Below are 17,518 nucleotides of genomic sequence, written 5' to 3' on the forward strand. Positions count from 1 at the left end.
AATCTACGCGAGTAATCTTCTCTAACGAATTTCCCAAGTGTTCGTTAACGTTAATTTACTTCTCCGTCGTTCGTAGATTAGTAAAAAATATTAAGAGTTATATTCTTTTCGAGATTTAAATATTTGATTTTATATAGGGCGATTTACGAACGTAGGAACTCGAACGTTTGTTCAAGTTTCTCGAAACGGTGAAATAGCATTTAATATTATCGTATATGTATACGAGAAACTTGAATAAATGCTCGAATTCCATGCAAATCGCTTGTATAAGATCAAATAATTAAATCTCGGAGAGAATTTTTAATCTTTTTATTAGTTTATTAAAATTCTTGAGTGATGGAGACACGTAAACAACGTTAATTAACCACGGATAACGTGAGAAATTCGTCGCTAATTACATAAAAATTAAAAAAAAAGAAAGAAAAAATATCAAGACGAATATACGTATAATATCGAATCGAATTGTGGATGTAATTTATTTACATTTACACATGTACATTTTTGTATATTTAAATTAAAATAAATGCAGTACGTCTCTGCAGTTTATTTATTATTAATAAATAACACGTACACCGTTATGAATAATATTAAATCAAACGCGTTTATCTTCTTAATTCAACGATAGATACATTCGCGAATAAATTTGTACATTCCGATCGACCGCGGGCACATTGTTGATGTTTTCAAACACGAGCGCGACCTCGTGCGCCGTATCGATGAACGTCGTCAAATTCTGTTTAGTCGAACATGGTTCCGCGTGTGAATCGGTGCGCGAATATTTCTCTCTTCCCGAAAATTTATACATTTCGCGTCGTGCAATGGTTTTCGTTCGATATTAACGGATGTATAAACGCATTCGTCGAATATCGTTGCGTATTTTGCGTTTAAATGATAATTTATCCGCGAACGATGTGATATTGATCGATTACGACGAATTCGATACGTATTTGAAGAGTGTATTTACGTGATTATTTCAATTTTTGATATCTTTTGCGTCGATTCGATTGTTGTCGCGAAACAACATGTTCCATTTTGATTCTTTTCGGGCATGAGATATATCTTAAATTGAGTTCGTATTGCACGAGAAAAGTCATTGTTCAAGATGCGAAGAAGAATCGTATTGAACTTTCGGAATTCGGAGGATCAAGCTAGCGAAAATATCGATACGACGCCATTGCGCAGAAGCACCGTAGCATTCCCGCGGTTACGTTTGCTACACAAGGACTTCAAATCGGTGAGTCATGTTTTTTTCACATTTTTTTTCTATTTTTGTTTGTATTGACGATGTAATAAACATCTTAGAAATATTTGACGCGGATAATAGTTTAATATCTATTGCGAGTTAATTAAATTTCCGTTGGATTTACGAAGTGTGAATTTTCATCGTAATATTCGTAATATTTCTCGTAATGTTGATAAGCGTTGGACATTTTTGGGATTTCGAAGGGCATTGCATTTCTCAAAGCAAGGCACATGCCGCATAGAAACCCCAACCCTGCCGCAACGAACTCCAACCTGATTTTCTATTTTTTCATCACCTGAAATTAAATCGAATTCTATGCTTTTCGTTAGATATTTCGAGAATACATTTTTAAATTATCGTATATTACAAATCGATTCAATTCCTTTCCATGTTTTCTACTTCGAAAAGCGATACGTATCTCTCGAAAGAATAATTACATTGCAAATTTTTGTATAATTTTTATATTACATTAATGCATAATCGTTTATACGTCATTACATTAACACTTTATAATTTTACGTTTGGAATCAATCGTCGATTCTCGCGACATCTATCGATTTTAATCGTAATTATCTCCTATTAATTTATCTACGAACCGATAGATAGCAGCATAGTTACCGAAAATTCGAAAACTAATTTACACGTCTCTTAATCGCATTGCATTTTAAACATTTGTAATAAATATATAAAATATCAAATACGGATAGCCCAATTTAAAATTAATTTCGATACAAATTATTCAAAATTAATATTTCTTTTTGTCAACTATTCCGATCAAATTCGATCGATATCTGTTAAAATGGGATAGCGAAAATATTAATTAGATTGAAACAATGCGCTTTTTTGGGCTTCTGATGCCCAAAAAAGAAACCTTTTAATAGTTGAAATTCTAAACTCGTCGTGAAGATCATCTAATTCAATCTAATCCAACGTATACCCAAACAGCGAAGCTCAAAAGAATATATACTATATTAGCAACGATATATTGCGCCCCAGTGTAATGATTTCTTCGAGTTCTACGGACCATGAGAGATTTAGCATAGCTGGCAGCACATGTATCGTACAATGATACGATTTCGTTCCCCTCTGCGCGTACCACCGGGTTTTTTATCCGGGCTAGAGCGTTTCTTTTCGATCAGAGTTAGAAATTGCACGCGTGGCGCGCGGGACAATTTCGCCTCGTCACTTTCTGCCCTGTCGATCAGTCTGACAAATAATCAATCGCTCGTTAAAACCTGCATGACGACCGCTGGTCGGGGGGAAACGTTGAAATCTATAAGCGGTAAATGAACGACAAGTTCTGCAATTATGTGTATATCGTTAAGATCAGTTATGTCGGTCGAACGTCAGGATATTTTTATTATATAGGGTGACCTATTTCATCATACGAATATTATTTATTCTCGAATGTGACTTGCATCGATGTGTTTATAAGATTATGCAGTTCCGTTTAAACGTACATTTTTCTTTCTTTTTTTTTTTTTTTTTTTTTAGAAAAGTTACTCGCATCAAATTATTTCCAAGTATATTTAATAGACAGCGAAGTAGCTCGAGATACAATTTATAGATTTATAGATCTTTATCTCGTTGGAATTGTCGTAATTGTAATTTTGATTATCCCTCGTTCGTATTTTTTTTTTATCTTCCATCGGCTCAATTATTTTTATCGACGTTCGATATCTCAGTCAAATTCTTTCCCTCGAATTTTCTCGGAACAAATTATTACGAAATTTAATATCGGCGTATACATAATCCCTGGGCTGGAGAAAACGGCCAATTCAATTCGCGTGCTTGCCCCTTTACTCATATCTTTCCACGCGTTTTCTATCGCGCGCAATCGTTTTCCGTGTCCTCGTTCGTATTTTTGCTTCGTAGGGGGGACGAAGGGAGGAGGAGTGATTCTTTCTAAGAGTGACGGTGACAGCACAGATATACGCTTCCGTTAGACAATGGCGTTTCGTCGAACAGAATAATGCAGACGGTAGTACGATATCGGAATAACTTCTCGCATTGTCAACCTGTAGAATTAACCTCTTATCTCGAAAATGTATAATAGCGGTTGAAAGCGGGCGTCGTGGCGCCCAATAAATTTTCATCGACGCCTCGTGAATTTTATCGGATTTCGAAATTTATCACGTTATGACAGAAAAAGAATAATGAATAAAATTCTTCTGTGAAATTTATTTGTTTAAATCATAATTAGTCTCCATCTTCGTATTTTTCAAATCTATCGTGTTAAAATTGCAATCAATTCAAATTGAATAAACTTTCAAATTTTATTTGCGAATATCGTGTCATATCTCTTGAAAAAGTAACTAGTTAATTATTATTTTTAATTATAATTATTTATAATTTATTAAATAAATAAATAAATTAATAAATTAAAAAAAATTAAATTAATAAATTTATTATAATTAATTAAATTATTTATTAAATATTTATTTATTTTTTTTAATTTATTTTTAATTATTTTTAACTATTAATTTTAGACAGAAATTACTTCAAATAATCATTTGTTAAAATGCTAGGAATAATTTATTTCTATTACAATTGATCTGCTCTTCATACAACCTCGATCTTGTTGTTTGCCCTTTACAATTGTATTATTATTATTATTATCACATTTTGAATATTTAAATCATCCAAGTACATTTGTTAACTTCAACTATTAAACTTTATCTATGCCCCAATAATGTTGCAGTTTGAGTTGCAAGACTACACTTATTATTATCATCACCACAATAAATCATCCAAGTATCTTTATTAACTTCGACTAATAAATTTTGCCCATTTATGTCGCGTTTAGTAGCCGGTCGAGAGAGCGAAAGAAGAAGAATCCTCTATCCTCGCATACGGATGAAGTTCTTGCGCGTCCCCTCTTTTTAAAATTCACGTCCCGCCAATTGCGCCACGTTATTACAGAGTCCGCGGATGATACTGTATTAACAGCTGAGAATTTCTCGCAGTTTTACGAGGCGGCCACCTTTATGGAATTACGAGCAGATTTCCTCGGGCTATTAGGGTTCTAGCTGTAATAACCACCGTTACACCGAACCTCTTTTTTCAGAGGACGTCGCAATAACAACAGTCGATTAGCATTTGCCTCACGGTCCAGCGAGTAAAAAGAATCTTGCCGCGTAAAAAGATTGAGCGTTCAAGGATTCTTAAAGTGGTCGACGCAACGTAATTTTATTTTGAAAATTTGTGAATACGTGCGAGTGGAAAAGTATTCTGAGAGAGGATTATATAACTTTTCGTTGGAAAGAATAATTTTCGAACAATATAAATCCGTTACGAAGATTTTTCTCGATGACTTTTATATCGAACGATTTCTATTCCAACTTTTACTCGAAATTGGAAAAAAAAAAGAAAATTTGCTTTGAAAATTTGTGAATACGTGCGAGAGCGGAAAAGTAGAGAGGATTATATAACTTTTCGTTGGAAAGAATAATTTTCGAACAATATAAATCCGTTACGAAGATTTTTCTCGATGACTTTTATATCGAACGATTTCTATTCCAACTTTTACTCGAAATTGGAAAAAAAAAACAAAATTTGCTTTGAAAATTTGTGAATACGTGCGAGAGCGGAAAAGTAGAGAGGATTATATAATTTTTCGTTGGAAAGAATAATTTTCGAACAATATAAATCCGTTACGAAGATTTTTCTCGATGACTTTTATATCGAACGATTTCTATTCCAACTTTTACTCGAAATTGGAAAAAAAAAACAAAATTTGCTTTGAAAATTTGTGAATACGTGCGAGAGCGGAAAAGTAGAGACGATTATATAATTTTTCGTTGGAAAGAATAATTTTCGAACAATATAAATCCGTTATGAAGATTTTTCTCGATGACTTTTATATCGAACGATTTCTATTCCAACTTTTACTCGAAATTGGAAAAAAAAAACAAAATTTGCTTTGAAAATTTGTGAATACGTGCGAGAGCGGAAAAGTAGAGACGATTATATAACTTTTCGTTGTAAAGAATAATTTTCGAACAATATAAATCCGTTACGAAGATTTTTCTCGATGACTTTTATATCGAACGATTTTTATTCCAACTTTTACTCGAAATTGGAAAAAAAACAATTTGAAAATTTGAATAATTTTCGAACTTTTAAGATCGGAAACGAAAAGATTTCTTAGTTAGGAAATAGGAAAAGACGTGTGCAAAATTTGTAAATATTTAAAAAAGAAAAATTAATCGTCCATCCACGAATGCCGATAAATAAAATTGTTTAAAACACGACGACGCGCGATATCGAATTATTTTCACTTTTTTCCCCCCCTTTCCTCTCGTTCGAACGAACGAAACCCATTTTCATCGCCGCTCTATCCCACGTTCGTTTGCATTCATTTCCATCCGATCTCTTCCCCGATCCTCTCCAATATATTCGACGAGCGACGGTTTTTTACGATCGTCCCGTTGGCGAGCAGGTTTTAGTAACAATTTGTCGAACACGGAGGCCCCCCGACGTTCGTTTTGCATCCGAGCACAACTCTCTCTCTCTCTCTCTCTTTCTCGGTGTTTCGTTGCATGCCCGGCCGCGGGAGGACGATTAAATTTGTATGCCCGTTAAAGCACAATGCTTGTTGTGTACGCTCGTCAGCACGACCTAAAAAAAACTCCATATACCGTACTATAGCGTTGGATGGTTCCTTGTTCCGCGACTCGAACATTGCTCGCGTAGCGGTTCGAGTATTTAAGAAATCCTCCACGCATCGTGAGAGCGAAATCAACGAGCTAGAGATGAAATTTAAGTTAAAAACATCACCGATGGAAAGAAGTCTCGAATGTCTCTGATTGGTTAATTCGGATGGAATCGTTTATTCGTATTTTTCTTTCTATTTCATATTTGTCACGTATACCTCGATATATCGCATTATAGCGCTGGCATAGAGTTGAAACTGTACTAAAAATTTTATTATTTCGTGGACTGTGGCAATTGTGCTCGAGTAGTTTAGATAACACTTATACGAATAAGGTAAACATACTAATACTACTACTGCGCAACGTGTGGTGTCAGGATCGTCAACAAAGCGTCCGAGGTGGGGATAAACGATCCTAGCGAGACTTTTTTCCAGCAGTGAACAGTATATATATATTTCTTACGTGTCACATTGACGCGCAGATGTTCAAAATTAGAAGACAAATGAATTCTATATATATAATTCTATATTCTATATGAGTTTTATATCCTATCCATCTTACCTATATTCAGTTTATCTTCTATTCTCTTTTTCACACTTTACTTCAAATTTTCGTCTCACTTGTCCAAAACGATTCGCTTTGAAAGATCGTTTGATTTATAGAAAAGCAGTATCTGTATGAATCCGATCCGAATTTTTAACCGATACAACCAAGAATATATCGCCAGCTCGATCGGTTTAATAATAAGCATTAATAACACCGCCTACCGGTAATAATTTCACCCGTTTCTCGTTCGATCGTGGCCGCTTTTTTTCCGCGAACGTCGCCACGCCGACGAATTATTGGCATACCCGATAACCATCTAGAATAATCTTACCGGTACCGGTGCCGATATCAACGTTATTAGAAGGGCGATAAATATGCGAGGAACACGACAGGCTTGCAATTAACTTACTCACACTTTGGCCCGCCTCCTTCGTCCATTTAAGATTCCAAGCTTCTGTAACACGCACTCCTGCGTTTACCATCCCTCGCATTTCCATCACGATGATTAAATCTCTTACCTCTCTTCCTCTCTCTCTCTCTCTCACTCGCTCTTTCTCTCTCCTTTCTCATACATACATTGTGTCGATCTTGACAGCTTCGTCCCGATAAACGAGATAAACACTCTCTTCTCGTAATCTTATAAATCGATTTTCGTCGATCGTTGCGTTAAAAGCCTCTTCCTCCTTTCTCCCTTATGATACCGTAGTCGTTTCAAAGAGGGAACGAAACGGTATAAATCGATTCAACTCTTGAGAAGATGGAGAAGAGGGGGGGAGGGGGAACACGGTTAAAACGTGCACCGCAGAGTGCGACAAGCGAGACGATAAACGAAATTTCCTTCGCGAAAAGAGATAGAGAGAGAACCACCCGCGGCGCGTGGTCGAGGGAGAGACCTGGCCGTTTCGACACTCGAGCCTTACCTCTTGCCTTGGCAAGGATACTCCGACGGATACTTGGTTACCACCAGCGTTATCGCAGCGCGAGCCGAGAATCACTTGGGACTTAGCAGGCCAGTAGGATTCGTACGCAGCCACCACAGGACCACTAAGGCCCAAATCACCCTCGGCCATTTACTCACTCTTCGACCCTTCGCACACCGCGACGCCAAAAACTGGACTGGATCCCAAGTCCGGATCGCCTCTCGTTTCGTTTCGTTTCGTTTCGTTTCGTGTATTCGTTTGCATTGTGCACCCTCCTCGTAGTTGTCGGCATTTTCTCTCTCTCTCTCTCTTTCTCTCTCTTTCTCTCTCTATAACGAAAAGTATTAAGGAGTTTAGCGGTGAATAATAATAATATCTCTGGGATCGTATATATAATACGCGTTATGGTAACCGCGTTATTGTTGAATAAATTACTTCTCTTTTTTTTTTTTTTTAAATTATAAACGTATATGTATACAAGAGATAAGGATAATGGGGTGCAACAAATAACGACGTTATAATGGACGACGGAGGATGCGCGGTTTCATAAAATTCTCTTACAAGAGTCACTTATAAAGAGGTTAATATCCGTTTTATGCAAATGAAACTGTTCGAAACTAATAAGCGTAAATCTTTGGAGGATGTCGGGGGATGGGAGGCCGATCGAGATTTCTTTCGAAAGATCCTTTCTAAATTCGATTTCGATTTCTCAAATCGATTCATAATTGGAAATAATTGGAAATGATTATGATAAATTTTAACTTTTCCAACCCAATTTTGACGATTTAACTACTCGATGCGAAATTTCGACAATTTCGATCAATTTCATGGCTTCGTCAAAGATCGATCGTCACCTGTGATAAAGTGATTCTAAATTCTCGATGCGTACTCTTTAAAAATAGAATAAATTCGTGGAATCAGTTTATTTATCGGATGAGAAAGATCCCTTTTCACAATTTTTTCGTTCATCCAAGGAAAAATTTTCAACAAAAATTTACCACCCATTGTTCTACACATTCGTTTCATGATTTTGATTTTGATTTTGATTTCCCTCGTCATCGAAGGCAAAGTTTAAAAGAAATTAAAAACTCGATGGGATAAATTGAGAACAGGCTCTCCCGTTCCCCTGTCATTGACACTTTCCCGGTTGCTGTTGCAACCGACTCGGCTAGATCGTGCATTGCCACTTGGTCGGGCAATTAATCCGAGAGCCGAGGTTTAATCTCGCCGCTCTCGGAACTGTTATTTATTGTTACTCGGTGCTCGATAAGAGCGTCTCGAGCCGTGCACCCGTGCACTTCATCGGCGCATATCTCGCGACCATTATCGGGCCCCGGTTAATTAGATCTCTCTCGATTGCTCGGATTCCATTCCTGCCACGGGGTTTCGTTACCTCGCTTTCGTCATGGATCGTGGTACACGGTGTATCGATAGATCGCGCTGAAACGCGAGAATAAAGGCCGAGTTGAAAAATAATTTCGAATAAAGTTAATCGGTAAGTGATTTATTGAAAATGCTTGAATAACGTTCGTCCGTAACTTATCATGCAATAACGCCTTTCCTATAATCCATTATCATTATTATCGATTATTGTATTACGAACGATGAATTGTAACTTTATTTCGTAACTTCGCCTATCAAATTTTCACCGAACAAAAGTAAATGTAAAAGAATTAGAGGAGATTGAACTGTTTCCCAAAAATTAAAAGCGATCGAGAAAATTATTCATCCATTGAATTTTCCCCATCACTGAATATAAAATATAATAAATGAATAAAAGAATAAAATTAATGACACAGGGAAATAGATAGGTTCTCTTTTGTAAGTGAAGAAAAGACTTAGAGAGAATTGAACTGTTTCGAACAAAAATTATATAAAAGGTATATAAAAGATATATAATTATATAAAGTTATATAAAATCGAGGAAATTTCGTTCAGAAATTTGAACTACCATTAGATACGAAACGTAATAGACTAAACAACTTTTCTTCCTAAATATTTTTCATTTCTTCTTTCAATACTTCCCTGTACAAAGTACAACCAACATATTCGTAGAGATTAAAAAAATTTTCAAAGATAAAAAAAAAATTTCCAGGATTGTTTCGAACAAAAATTATATAAAAAGTAATCGAGAAAATTTCGTTCAGAAATTTGAAACTTTTCCTCCTAATTCTTCCTAAATATTTTTTATTTCTTCTTTCAATACTTTCCTGTACAAAGTACAACCAACATATTCGTGGAGATTAAAAAACTATCTTTTCCCAAAAATAAAAAAAAAAAATTTCCAAGATGAACTGTTTCGAATAAAAATTATATAAAAGGAAATCGAGAAAATTTCGTTCAGAAATTTAGAACTTTTCCTCCTAATTTCTCCTAAATATTTCTCATTTCTTCGTAATACTTCCCTGTACAAAATACAACCAACATATTCGTAGAGATTAAAATTTTCCCAAAGATAAAAAAAAAAAAATTTCCAGGACGATGAATTGTTTCGAACAAAAATTATATAAAAAGTAATCGAGAAAATTTCATTTAGAAATTTGAAACTTTTCCTCCTAATTCTTCCTAAATATTTTTCATTTCTTCTTTCAATACTTCCCTGTACAAAATACCAACATATTTGTAGAAATTAAAAAACTATCTTTTCCCAAAAATAAAAAAAAAATTTCCAGGATGAACTGTTTCGAACAAAAATTATATAAAATGTAATCGAAAAAATTTCGTTTAGAAATTTGAAACTTTTCCTCCTAATTCTTCCTAAATATTTTTCATTTCTTCTTTCAATACTTCCCTGTACAAAGTACCAACATATTCGTAGAGATTAAAAAACTTTTCCCAAAGATAAAAAAAAAATTTCCAAGACAATGAATTATTTTGAACAAAAATTATATAAAAAGTAATATTAAAAGTAATATATTAAAAATTATATAAAAAATCGATGAAGAAAATTTTGTTCAAAAATTTGAAACATTTCCTCCTAATTCTTCCTAAATATTTTTCATTTCTTTTTTCAATACTTCTCTGTACAAAGTACAACCAACATATTTGTAGAGATTAAAATTTTCCCAAAGATAAAAAAAAAATTTCCAAGACGATGAACTGTTTCGATCAAAAATTATATAAAAGGTACAAAGTATAACCAACATATTCGTAGAATATCAAAAAACTTTTCCCAAAGATAAAAAAAAAAAATTTCCAGGACGATTTGTTTCATCGATTTCTCCGTATACCCGTTCCTCCTCTCCGTAACCCTCCCTATTTCGGCCGCTTATACGTTATTATACACGAGCGCGAGCGTGCGCGAAAATGACTCGGGATACGGAATGCGGAATGAGATCGATAGAGGTGGAAGGGTGAGAGATCGGCATTAAGCGCGTCACGGGCCATTCCTCGGAGATCCGAGCTATCCTTTCTTTCTTCTTCCAACCGTCCCCCTTCCCGGAACGCAGCGAGCCGAGAAGAAGTAGAGGAGGAAGAGGAGGAGGGAGAAGGAGCGAGTAGGAACAAGCGGGGTGATTTAAGCGGTCGGGCAGGACAGTGAGCAGGACATAGCAAATGAGGATCGTGCGAGGCGAGGTGGCGTGCTAGACGCCATAGCGAAAACGAGATCCAACAAGGAGGTATAGCTCGCTCGTTGCACGAAAGGGGGGAACATCCTGACTGGCTTATTAACGAGATTCAAACAAGTAGTGGGTCCCCCCCTCCATCACTAGCTGAATTCTAATCGCCTCTCTTTCTCAACGTGTGTAACTGTTTATACATATATATATATATTTCGAGCTCGATGCTTTCTTTGTTGCGACACTGGGTGGAAGAGACAGCGTGGGTAACGTTGGAATCGTGTGCGGATGATAATATTTCCACGCGCATGCGCACGTGGTGCACGTGCTTGAGCGAATACCATCCCATCTCTCTCGCGTGTGGGAATCTTCAGCGGCTACGCAACGGCTTCGCGCTTTTATGATTTTTCCAATCTCCCTCCTCCTCGCTCACACCGCTCGCTTTGCACTTCGTTTCAAACTTGTATTATTGTAGTATTATTGTCGGGAAGAGAGGGGGGGTTTTCTCGTAATGTTCGATGATGGGAAATACGTTTATTTATTAAATTATATTAAATCGGATCGGTTCTAATATCTCGCGTAGTGTGAATTCGTGTTGCTCGAATTTTATTTTTAATTCTGTTTGTCTGTTGGTTTAATTTTAGTTAATCAAGTTTGCTCGAAAGTTACTTTTTTGTTTTTTTTTTGTTTCTCTCGTAAAAAATTTTCTCTCTCGACAATTTTTATTTCTCAGTATGAAAAATTTTCGCTCCTGGTTAATTCGGTTAAGACACGGTTGATACGCGCAGGATAAAGAAGAGGCAACCTTCCTTGCTACGAATCGTGAGTCAGGTTTACATTATTTAACGCTCATCGAACTAATAGATTCGCGTTTACCGCGTCGAATAATACCCCGCTTATTAAGAGAAACGAGATTAATTTGAAATCGATTCGAAGGGAGATCTCGGATAGCAGGCCTTCCGTGTACCGGAAATTGGTTCCGTCTTTTATTTCTAAAGCTCGTTCCATCAAATTTTTCTACGAACGAACGAAATTTATCGAATTCGACGTATTGGAATTTTATCATCGAATTTTATCCATCGCTAAACTCGATCGATATTCGCACATCAACAATCGGATTACGATTTAACGAAAATCTCGTTTCAATTCGATAATAAAAAAAATAAATCGAACGACTAGAAGGAAGAGTGAGATGGTTGAAAGAAAAGAAAAATGCGGCGAATGACAGTCCCTCGAGTTCTCCTCGCATAAATCCACCCGTTATCCAATATCAAATCTCCGAGTCGAGCGAGGAACTCACTTATTCCTCACCTCGAGTTTTATCTGGCCGGATCGAGCATCGTACTCGGCCGCGAGAGAGAGAAGGGGGGGGGGGGGTGAGAGAGGAGGAGGGAGAGTTTATCGAAAGCCCGCGGCGCTCACCCCGGACATTCCGGAAATTAACAATTATGATTCTGCTTACCGTCATTACGCGTTAAATATCATGGAAGCAGCCTCTAAAACTTAATGACGCATCGTGTGGCGTCGCGTTCAGGAAAGGAAAAAGCGGAGCCGTGGAACGATTTCTGGCTACGATTTTTAACGTACAGGGACGTAATTAAGCGGAGCGACGGTAACGAGGAGTTGGAATTTAGGGGTGTTGAACTGCGATCTTCGAACAACCCGATTTTAATGGAGAAAAGGATACACGTGTGTTATTTTTGTACAGCGAAACGTAGATTTTATAGTGAGAACTTTAATCTTTTCGATTCCAAATTTTTTCTTTTTCCTGCGTATACAATACAAGTAGATTTAAGAATGTAGAAAACTTGGAAGACTTTAAGAAGCGAAGAGGAACGCTCTGGTTATTATTTATATAGATAAGTGGTTGTAATTGGGCCAAATGACTAGAAGTTGGAATTTGGATTTCAATGGAGAAAAGGATACGACGGAATTATTTTTATAGTGAAAGGTATATTTTATAAGAGGAAGGAAATTTTAATTTTTTCAATTCCAAATTTTTCCTTCCTCCAATGAATATAATAAATATAATAAAAGTAGATTTGAGAGTGTAGAAGAGTTGGAAGACTTTAAGAAGCGAAGAGGAACGCTCTGGTTATTATTTATATAGATAAGTGGTTGTAATTGGGCCAAATGACTAGAAGTTGGAATTTGGATTTCAATGGAGAAAAGGATACGACGGAATTATTTTTATAGTGAAAGGTATATTTTATAAGAGGAAGGAAATTTTAATTTTTTCAATTCCAAATTTTTCCTTCCTCCAATGAATATAATAAATATAATAAAAGTAGATTTGAGAGTGTAGAAGAGTTGGAAGACTTTAAGAAGCGAAGAGGAACGCTCTGGTTATTATTTATATAGATAAGTAGTTGTAATTGGGCCAAATGACTAGAAGTTGGAATTTGGATTTCAATGGAGAAAAGGATACGACGGAATTATTTTTATAGTGAAAGGTATATTTTATAAGAGGAAGGAAACTTTAATTTTTTTAATTCCAAATTTTTTCTTTCCTCTTGCGAATACAATACAAGTAGATTTGAAAGTGTACTAGTCTTGGAAGTAGTGAAGAAGAAATCTGGCTACGATTTAATGTATACACATAAATGTAATTAAACGAAGAGATGGTAACGAAAAGTTGGAATTTGGAATAATCAAAAAATAAGCCGATTTTAATGGAGAAAAAGATATACGAATATTATTTTTATATAGTGAAATGTAGATTTTATAGTGAGAAGGAAACTTTAACCTTTTTCCTTCCTTCTGCGAATACAATACAAATAGATTTGAGAGTGTAGAAGACTTGGAAGACTTTAAGAAGCGAAGAGGAACGCTCTGGTTACGATTTATACATATAAGCAGTTGTAATTGATCCAACGATAATGAGAAGTTAGAATAATCCGATTTTATTGAAGAAAAGAGATATTTTTACACAGCGATTATTTTTATATAGCGAAACGTAGATATTTTAGTGAGAAGGAAACTTTAACCTTTTTATTTCCAATTTTTTTCTTCCTATATGAATATAATACAAGTAAATTTGAGATTTGTATTAGTCTTAAAAGACTTTAAGAAGCGAAGAGGAATGGTTACTACTCTGGTTATGATTTATATACATAAGTGGTTGTAATTGACGAGAAGTTAGGATTTGGATTTTAATGGAGAAAAGGATTTGACGGAATTATTTTTACGGTGAAAGGTATATTTTATAAGAGGAAGGAAATTTTAATTTTTTTAATTCCAAATTTTTGCTTCTTCCTGAATATAATACGTAGATTTGAGCGTGTACTACGCATAAGTAATTGTAATTGATGACAAGCGACGGTAAGTGAGAAGTTGGAATTTGGAATAATCAAAGGTAAAATTATACATTTTATAGTGAGAAGGAAACTTTAACCTTTTCAATTCCAACTTTTTCCTTCCTTCTGCGAATACAAATAAACAATACAAATAAATTTAAGCGTGTATTTACACATGTAAATAGTTGTAATTAATTAATCCAGCAACGAATAACGAGAAGTTGGAACTTGGATTTTAATAGAGAAAAGGATACACGCATATTATTTTTATATAGCGAAATGTAGATATAAATTTTATAGTCAGAAAGAAAATTTTAATTTCAATTCCAACTTTTTCCTTCCTATATGAATACAATACAAATAAATTCAAACATGTACACATGTAAGTAGTTGTAATTAACCCAAGCGAGTAACAAGAAATTGGAATTTGGATTTTAATGGAGAAAAGGATACACTCACATTATTTTTATATAACGAAACGTAGATATAGATATAGATTTTATAATAAGAAACTTTAACCTCTTCAATTCCACTTTTTCCTTCCTCTCTGCAAATACAATACAAATAGATTCGAACGTGTACACACATATTTATACATGTAAGTAGTTGTAATTAACCCAAACGAGTAATTGAAATTTCGATTTTAATGGAGAAAAGGATACACTCATATTATTTTTATATAACGAAACGTAGATATAGATATAGATTTTATAATAAGAAACTTTAACCTCTTCAATTCCACTTTTTCCTTCCTCCTTTCGAATACAATACAAATAGATTCGAACGTGTACACACATATGTACACATGTAACAAGAAATTGGAATTTGGATTTTAATGGAGAAAAGGATACACTCACATTATTTTTATATAACGAAACGTAGATATAAATTTTATAATAAGAAACTTTAACCTCTTCAATACCAACTTTTTCCTTCCTCCCTTCGAATACAATACAAATAGATTCGAGCTTATACTGTATCCTATCCACTGTTGGAAGATACTTTTGGTGAAGGATTTCCGGCACGCTCGTTCGATCGCGCATAAAACGAGAGAGAAGGAATGGAGTAGTAGCAGCAGAGGTACTCGCGGTGGGCAGCTAAGCGAATAACTCGAACGGTCAGTCGTTAAATGCTTCCGACAGATCTGGATGCCGGTGACCACAGTCGGAAAGAGCCCGCTCGTTTCGATCGGACAGCACCGACAGACGTCTCGATTATTACGTGGGACGTGTTCGATCATGCGCGCCTTTATTATTATACGAGACACGCGTCGGTGTCGATGCGACTTTGCCGCGCAGGTGTACCGGATCATGGGCCAACGTCTCATTTTCAACAACTGACGGATTTTTTATGCGATCGGATAAAAAGCAGGCCCATCCTTTCGAGATTTCAAAGAAGAAAAGGAGAGAGAGAGAGAGAGAGAGAGAGAGAGAGAGAGAGAGAGAGAGAGAGAGAGAGAGAGAGAGAGAGAGAGAGAGAGAGAGAGAGAATTTTCATTTCGTTTGATTGAGTAGAAGCATAGCTTCTTACAGGTGTGTGGATTGTAGATGAATTTTTAGAAGACAGGAGGCAATAGGCCAAAAATATTGGTTTTGGAAAAAAGAATACTTTTTGATGCAATAGGCATCGAGAATCGAGTTTTTAAAAGGAAATAGTGATTTTAAAGAAAGAATTTTCATTTCGACGATTAGGAGCCTATTCTTTCAAATATGGATTATAGATGAATTTTTAAAAAGTAGGAGAAATAGGATAAGAATTTTTCTTTGCTATTTTAATGTTGGTTTTGGAAAAAAAATTCGAAATTAAATCTACAATGCGATCGATGGTATTTTTTGATGTAATCGGACGAAAGGAAACTGAGAATCGAGTTTATAAAATGAAACAGTGATTTTAGAGTGATTTTAAAGAAAAAATAGGAATCGAGAATTTTCATTTCGATTTTTGAATTAGAATATTCTTTTGAGTGTAAATTGTAGATGAATTTTTAAAAAAATAGGAAGAATAGACTAAGAATTTTCCTGTGCTATTTTAATATTAGTTTTGGCAAAAAGAATATTTTTTGACGCAATAGGCATCGAGTTTTTAAAATGAAACAGTGATTTTAAAAAAAAAATAGGAATTGAGAATTTTCATTTCGACGATTAGGAGCCTATTCTTTCAAGTGTGGATTGTAGATGAATTTTTAAAAAATAGAAGGAATAGAATTTTCCTCTGCTATTTTAATATTAGTCTTGGCAAAAAGAATATTTTTTAATGCAAGGGACGAAGAGAATTGAGAATCGACTTTTTAAAACGAAGCAGTGATCTTAAGGCAAAAATCTTAAAGAAAGATGGAATCGAGAATTTTCATTTCGACTTTTAAATTAAAAGTCTATTCTTTCTATCTATGGATTGTAGACGAATTTTCAGAAAGTAGGAATAGAATTTTCCTCCATTATTTTAATATTGGTTTTGGAAAAAAGAATATTTTTTGATGCAATCGGCATTGAGAATCGAGTTTTTAAAATTTTAGAAAAGAATTGAAATCGAGAATTTTCATTTCGACTTTCGAATTAGAAGCCTATTCTTTCGAATGTAGATTGTAGATGAATTTTTAGAAGACAGAAAAAATAGGCTAAGTATTTTCCATTTTAATATTGGTTTTTTGGAAAAAAGAATATTTTTTGATGCAATAGGCATCGAGTTTTTAAAATGAAACAGTGATTTAAAAAAAAAAATAAAAATCGAGAATTTTCATTTTGACAATTAGAAGAGCCTATTCTTTCAAATATAGATTCTAAATGAATTTTTAAAAAATAAGAGGAATAGGCTAAGAATTTTCCTCCGTCATTTTAATATTAGTTTTAGAAAAAAAAAATTCGAAATTAAATCTACAGTGCGATCGATATTTTTTGATGTAATCAGACGAAGAGAATGGAGTTTATAAAACGAAACAGTGATCTTAAAAAAAGTAATAAAAATCGATTTTTCATTTCAATTTGATGAATTTTTATAAAATAGAAGAAATAAGCTAAAAATTTTCCTCCAAAAATTTTAATATTAAGTTTGGAAACGAGAAATCATAAATTTTCATCTGACCAATTAGTACAAAATTCTCGTAGATAATAGATAACAGATAAATTTTCCCAAAGTAGGAAAAACAGGCCAGAAGAATTCGATATTTGGAGAAAAGAAACTCGAAGTTAAATCCACAATCCGATCGATGCTACATATTTTTTGATATAATCGAACGAAATAAATCGAAAATCGATTTATAAACAGAGATCTTAAAAAAAGTAATAAAAATCGTGATTTTTCA

General features: G+C 34.6%; 1 protein-coding gene and 2 non-coding genes across 3 annotated transcripts in view; 1 reads left to right on the plus strand and 2 right to left on the minus strand.

Moving 5' to 3' along the window:
* Nucleotides 1–713: 713 nt before the first annotated feature.
* LOC726912 (protein cortex) overlaps nt 714–17,518 on the plus strand; it is a 212,469-nt gene continuing 195,664 nt past the window's right edge. The window contains exon 1 of the mRNA XM_016917650.2: nt 714–1,234. Coding sequence (XP_016773139.1) covers nt 1,103–1,234 — 132 coding nt within the window. The 5' untranslated portion in view covers nt 714–1,102. The remainder of the gene's footprint in view (nt 1,235–17,518) is intronic.
* Nucleotides 1,411–1,517, minus strand: Mir2788 (microRNA 2788). Its single transcript, NR_039432.1, has one exon. It is a non-coding gene; the product is annotated as a microRNA 2788 (primary transcript).
* Mir193 (microRNA 193) lies at nt 7,415–7,533 on the minus strand. Its single transcript, NR_039430.1, has one exon. It is a non-coding gene; the product is annotated as a microRNA 193 (primary transcript).

Source organism: Apis mellifera, linkage group LG1, assembly GCF_003254395.2.
Source record: "Apis mellifera strain DH4 linkage group LG1, Amel_HAv3.1, whole genome shotgun sequence".
NCBI lineage: Eukaryota > Metazoa > Arthropoda > Insecta > Hymenoptera > Apidae > Apis > Apis mellifera.